Source organism: Coturnix japonica, chromosome 2 (genome assembly GCF_001577835.2).
Source record: "Coturnix japonica isolate 7356 chromosome 2, Coturnix japonica 2.1, whole genome shotgun sequence".
NCBI lineage: Eukaryota > Metazoa > Chordata > Aves > Galliformes > Phasianidae > Coturnix > Coturnix japonica.
Genome location: NC_029517.1, coordinates 63,080,160 through 63,086,428, shown reverse-complemented (window position 1 = coordinate 63,086,428; position 6,269 = coordinate 63,080,160). Strand labels below are relative to the sequence as shown.

Here is a 6,269-nt window from a genome sequence, read left to right as displayed (position 1 = left end):
GTTTTTGGTTTGCTTTTGCACAGGGGGTAGTACCAGGCACACTGAGTAGGTGGCTGTCCTTGCAGAGCCCACAGCAAAACCTTCTGTCACTTGCTTTCCTCTGTCGCTTGGGGGAGACTCTCATGAAACCAGAACCTTTTAAATGAGGTGTCTGCTGGGGAGCCACACCTCCCATCCTCTATTTGTTTGCTTTCCAACCTCAGTGCACTAAATTGGTGAAAAAGACTTTACTCATCAGCAGGTGCTGGGCTGGGAGGAGGGGAAATAATGCTATTTGCTTCTTGAGCAGAAACTTGCACTGAAATAAAGTGTTGTGGTTGGTTGTTTTATTTTTAATCCAAATGTTGCATGTCAGACTTGAAAGGGAAAAAGAAAAGCATCTTGCAAAGCTGGCTTGGGTAGTCTTGTTTTTGGTGGGATCCTGAATGAGGATCACAGTATCAAACCTGCTCTGCTGTACGGTGCCACCAAGGCAAGGCAGTCTGAGACTTGATTTTTCTAAGCTGAAAACAAGATTGTTTTCAGCTGAGGGGGAAATCCCCGAGTTAATTTTAAACCTTTTGAGTTCTATCTAGGAGCGCATTCTGTAGTAGAGCTTCTAGAGAAATACAAATATCATGGTAACTACCAAGCACCTAGAAGCAATTTCTTTGGTCAAAGTGAAGAGTTAAATCTGTGAAGGTAGCAGCTGTAGACAGTATTTAACAGCAAGTCTCAAAAGACTTGGCAATGCTTTAGGCAGCTCGCAGTTTACTTGCTGGGGAAATATGCTTTTTAAAGCTGACTCTGCTGCTGTGTATGAAGACAAGTGATGAGGAGGAGGCTTTCCAGAGGTGCCCATGGTGCCTATTAGCTTGAGCTGGGCACGGCCATTCTGCATCCCTCCCACCTTTAAGCTTGAATAGGAGGAAAGGTGGCTGAGGAATAAGTAGAGTAAAAGGAGCTGAAAGTCAGGCGTTGTTTGCTGTTTGGATCTGCTGGATGCTATCTAAACATCTCGTGCTGCTGCCTTTCTTGGAAAGCACAATTAAGGCCCCAATCAAGTAAACCCTAATTGTAGGTTCAGCAGGCTTCAAACTTCTTACAGTAGCACTCTGTGCTTTGCAAGCACTTCAGGCAAGAAGGATCCACTCCACACCTGTAGCATTTGCAACGCTGGGAGGATGAAAGACAATCTCCTGTTCCAGGAATGTGCTCTGTGAAGAAGTGCTCATTTGTTCCAGTTAACCTGCCCCTGTCCTGGTTAAGAATGGGAAAATGCATTGTCAATGCTTTTTTTCTTTTGTGTACTTTTTAGACAAGTGAAACCTTTTCAGAAAGCATTTTATACCACAGATCCTGGCTGCTGTCTGGATGATGGTGTTAGGGAACTCAGCCTGACATTGAGTATCCCCAGAAACCATCTACCTGGTCATCTACCATCTACCTCTGGGCAACCTGTTCTTGTGCTTCACCATCCTCCATAACAGAGCCTGCTAAAGAGTCTGTCCCCTTCTCTTACAGCCCCCTCTTTAGATAGTTTTCTGTGAGGCCCTTGGGCCAGCATAGCACCTCACCACACTGATCTGTCCTGGCTGAGGCCTAGTGCGAGCGAGCACTCCTGCCTCTGAGGTACCTAGAGGTACCATTGAGGCACAGCAATGATTCCCTGGCTCACTTTATGAGTTTGTTCCACATTCCTTATCAAATCCTGAGCCTCTCGTGATGGTTTGCGCCGTGTACTGCCTTTGGCTCGGCTGTAGTTTTAGCTGTTGCTTTATCCAGGCAAGGTAAGCAGCAGCACCACAATGCAAACTTGTGAAACTTCAGTAGGTGCTCATTGCCCAGTCAGGCAGCGTTGTTGCTTTTAAGGCAGGTCAGATGCAATTAGGAATGGAAAGACTGTAGCACTGTATGTCATCATGTTTTGCTATTATTTTTTTTTACAGAGTCCACTTTGTCAGTCTTCAAGGCACAGTTTGTTTCCCATGACTCACCCTTCATGCCCTCCCTTCAAGTAAGCGGTTCCTAGGCTTTTCTCTTGAGGCTCTGGTCTTTTGGTACAGCCTCAGCTGCGTTTGGTATTAGCAAACTGCGATGGCTATTTTCTCATCAGCCTTTTCAGAAGGCCTGGATCTGTCACTGCCAGAGGGAAGTGCTGAGCCAGTGAGGACAAAGCCTCCTTACTCAATCTGTTCCAAAGGGACTATCTGTCTCGTGAAGTTTGCCGTACCCGCCCGCGGGTGGGCCGCAGCCTTCAGCCCGGCAAGGAACCGAGGGAGGCGGGTGGGGGGGTTGGAGGCCGGGACGTGCGGCAGCCGCTGGGGGGCAACAGCAGCGCACGGGCCCCAGCAGAGCAGCGGAGCGGCCGGCACCCGGCGAGGGGAGGAGGGAAGCGGGAGGTGCAGGCGCTTTAAGCCCCAAACGGGCGGCCTTCCTCGGACTGCTCCGAGGACTTCTTTTCCCCCACGAGAGGCGCGGAGAGGCGCTCCATCTCTCCGCTCCCGTCCCACTTGGTGCCACCCGCGTCGCCGCTTCCCCGCTGCGGGAGGGGTTGGCCCGGGGTGCTGCTGGCGGCCGCCCCCCTTCGCTCAGCGATGGAGGCGGGCCGAGGCCTTTTCCTTTTTTTTTTTATAAGCGCCCTCCCTGCCCGCCCTCACCCCCCCCTATTTCCCTCTTTTCTTGAATGAAGCGTGAGGCGGAGCTCTAGGAAACCGCCGCGCCCGGCTGCGCCGCTCGGGTCCGGAGCCTCCCCCTCGGGCTGCGCTCCTCCCCGCCTCTCCCCGCCCCCGCCCCGCTCCGCTCCGCTCCCCCCGCCGCCGCCGCCGCCGGGAGCTCCCGCCCGCGCCCGCCGCCGCCGCTCGGAGCCGCCGCCCGGAGCCGCCGCCGGCAGCAGCAGCGCGGAGCGCCCGGAGGAGCCGCCCGGAGGCGGCGGTGCGCGGGGCTGCGCGGGCGGCGGGCGGGCAGCGGCCGCGGTCCCCACCGGCGCAGCGGTGGCAGCGCAGCCGGCCCTGCTCGGCGGTACAAAGCTGCTTGGGAAATGGCACCGCTGCCCGGAGCCGCAGTCGGAAGCGATCTGCCATTTCATTTTGGTTTTTTATTTTATTTTTTTTAAGCGGGCTCTTTTCGGTGAAAAATAATTAATTTCTTAAATCTGTCCCTTCTCTTTTTGATTTTTTTTTGAATTTTTTTTTTACATATATATATTTTTTTATTTTTAACGTGTGTGCGTGTGCGTGCGTGCGTGTGGAAGCGCTGGGCTCCTGCGATCAGGGTCTGAATGAAACTACGTAAATGCAGCTGTCGGTGCGTCGCGCTGGAGGGACGAGCGGAGCGCTTCGGCCGCAGCAGCCTGCCTTCAGATGCGCCCCATCTGCTCTCCAGGATCTGCCGTCGCCGCGGGGCCTCTCGCCCGGCTGGGCTCCGGGCCGGGGATCGCTGAGCTCTGACAGATCGCCGGGCAATACACTGGGAAGCGTGCTGACCGCCTCTAGGTCCCGTCCCCATCCCACGGTGACCCGAAGCATCAAAGCATCGCGTTCCTGAAGACTTGGGATGTTTGGGTTTTCGTGTTGCTGTTGTTGGTTTGTTTTGTTTTTGTCTTTTTGCGGAGGAAACTTGACAGAGGAACGTATTTATAGCCCCGAGTAAGTACTTTTCAGAGCAAATTTAGTTTGTGTAACTTAACAGAGCGATGCCGAGGTTCCCGTCTCGGCGTTGAGACGGAGCGCATCCGTCCGCTCCCTTTGTGTCCGTGGGATCTCAGCACAAGGGAACATGCACCTGGTTCCCGGCGGGCGTAACACCCTCTGACATGTATTCTGACAGCCAGGAGGAAGCGTCGCTCAAGTAGATTTATAATAAGTAATAAACGTGCATCTGGAAGTAAAGCGTTCGCCGTGTTTTAGTCCGTATTTATGCCGTGCATCTCCATCTGAGGAGGCAACGCCGAGAAGACGCACGTCCCTCTGAGAGCCCCCCACCTCATGATGAATGAAACAGTGCCCCACACCTTAACTGGATTATAATTGTTGCTGTTCTTAATTTTATTACCGTTGGCTGCTTTACTTTTGGGGGTTCGTCCCACTCCTCTCCTTCCTCTCCCCCTCCCACTCGCTGCTTCCCCTCGAAAACCATGGCTCACCCCGGGAGAAGAGGCTACGACAACCGCGAGATAGTGCTGAAGTACATCCACTATAAACTCTCTCAGCGGGGCTATGACTGGGCTGCCGGTGAGGACAGGCCGCCTGTGCCCCCGGCCCTGGCTCCTGCTGCTGCTCCTGCCGCGGTGGCTGCTGCTGGAGCCTCCTCCCACCACCGCCCCGAGCCCCCCGGCTCGGCTGCTGCTAGTGAGGTGCCCCCAGCTGAGGGGCTGCGCCCCGCACCTCCAGGCGTCCACCTCGCCCTGCGCCAGGCCGGGGACGAGTTCTCTCGCCGCTACCAGAGGGACTTTGCCCAGATGTCGGGCCAGCTGCACCTGACGCCCTTCACGGCCCACGGTCGCTTCGTGGCCGTGGTGGAGGAGCTCTTCCGTGATGGGGTCAACTGGGGCCGGATTGTCGCCTTCTTCGAGTTCGGCGGCGTGATGTGCGTCGAGAGCGTCAACCGGGAGATGTCGCCGCTGGTGGACAACATTGCCACCTGGATGACCGAGTACCTGAACCGGCACCTGCACAACTGGATCCAGGACAACGGGGGATGGGTACGTGCCTGCGCTTTGCTCTTCTGGTTGGTGGGCTCTGGGGTCACTTCAGTTGGGGCACACAAGGTTTGCCCCATCGGAGCTCCCTGCTCTCCCAGCCTGCTGGTGAGCCTGGCAGTGGCGGGGTCCCAGCATGGCACGGTTCCGTTGTGGCTGAGGACAGCGCCAGGGGTGGTGGGTTCCCGGCATAGCGACCAGGTGTGCGATCATCCCCGTGTGGTCCTTGGGGTGACACACTAATGTGCAACAAGAGAGGGGACCAGTGCTAGACCGTGAGTGCTGCAGTGGCAGCTGGAGGTTGTGCCCGGTGTTAAGCCTGTCTTTGTCTCGCCACCAAACAAAGGTGCTGGGAGATGTGTCCATGGGATTGTTCTGGAAAAGCTGGTGTTTGTTGCGGAGTTTCCAGTATAGAAATCTCCTCTGGCTGGGGCTGGTTTCAGCATCCTCCAGAACAGGAGGGTTTCCACTTATGGAAAATGGACAGCTTTTATGCTTGTGGTCGGTCAAGCGCCTTTCCTTTTTCTCTCTCTCTTTCCAGAATAAATAACCCCATTGGAAGTGGGAGGGTATTTCTTTCCTTTTTCCTGTATTCATTGGTACACCGTGACAAAATGTGGTCCCAGCTGCTCTCCCACAAACTAAGCCCGATGAACGCGTGAAGGCTGTGATATCAGTGCCTTTCTGGGGAGATGAGCAACATCTGTACTGAAGGAGAACCTTTGGCATACAGCTGGAGTGAGTGCCAATCCCCTGGCACTGGACGTGTGTGCTCTAGGGGTGTTCTCCTATAGAACACACAGCCAGATCGGAGAATGGTTTCATGGTATGTGTGAAGGAACACAGTGCGTGTGGCCCGGTTAGCATGGTTGTAAGGCCAGTGTTTGCAAAGAGTTAACTTTTCAGTGCTCGGTTCCTTGTTAGGTTGGTGTTAGGCTCAATGTGCTGCCCACATTGGCCGTCTGTTAACATCAAATGCATTGCCTTCCCTCTGCTAAGCCCACCTGAGCCAAGGCACAGGAGCGATGGGACATCAGTGTGCCAAGGGTTTGCTGCTTGCTGTTGTTTTCCTCACAAAGCAGACACTGGGAGGAAAACAAAAATAAATCTGTAAAGAGTTCAGGCTGCCAGTGAGTTCTGCCGGTTAAGACACAACGCGAGCAGTGAAAGGGTTAGGGATTTCCAGCTTGCATGTCTGGGCTGGGATGCCTTACTCGAGCATAAGTCCCACTCCAGGCTGGAAGCCTGTGCACGGAGCTGGGGCCCTCGGCTCGCTGCAGAGCCAGTGAAGTCATCCTGCTGACTGCAGCGAGCTCTGGATCCGATCTATGGTCAGGCTAAGATGTTGTCCTGAGGGTGCAGTGTGTGGGGGGAAACGTCAATGATGAGCAAAAATGAGACCAGGAAAGGGCAGGTGTTACAAGGAGTCATTGGCCAGAGCAGGCAAAGGCTGGAGCTAATTCTGGATGTTTAGAAGCAACTTAGACTGGAAACACTAAATGCCTTTAAAAGGCAACAGTGCTTCCTATCTGTTTCGCTGTTTATTGAGGTTTCTTATAAACAAAAGCTCCTTATTCACGTGTGATGCCAT

The 6,269-nt window shown here is 54.3% G+C and overlaps 1 protein-coding gene across 4 annotated transcripts in view; it reads left to right on the top strand.

Moving 5' to 3' along the window:
• Positions 1-2,916: 2,916 nt before the first annotated feature.
• Positions 2,917-6,269, top strand: part of BCL2 (BCL2 apoptosis regulator) — an 89,656-nt gene continuing 86,303 nt past the window's right edge. The window contains exons 1-2 of one of the 4 annotated variants that reach the window (XM_015854617.2): positions 2,917-3,071; positions 3,364-4,681. In XM_015854617.2, coding sequence (XP_015710103.1) covers positions 4,115-4,681 — 567 coding nt within the window. In that variant the 5' untranslated portion in view covers positions 2,917-3,071; positions 3,364-4,114. Of the gene's footprint in view, positions 4,682-6,269 lie in introns of all 4 variants that reach the window. The other 3 variants (XM_015854616.2, XM_015854615.2, XM_015854614.2) reach the window with 3 other exon arrangements.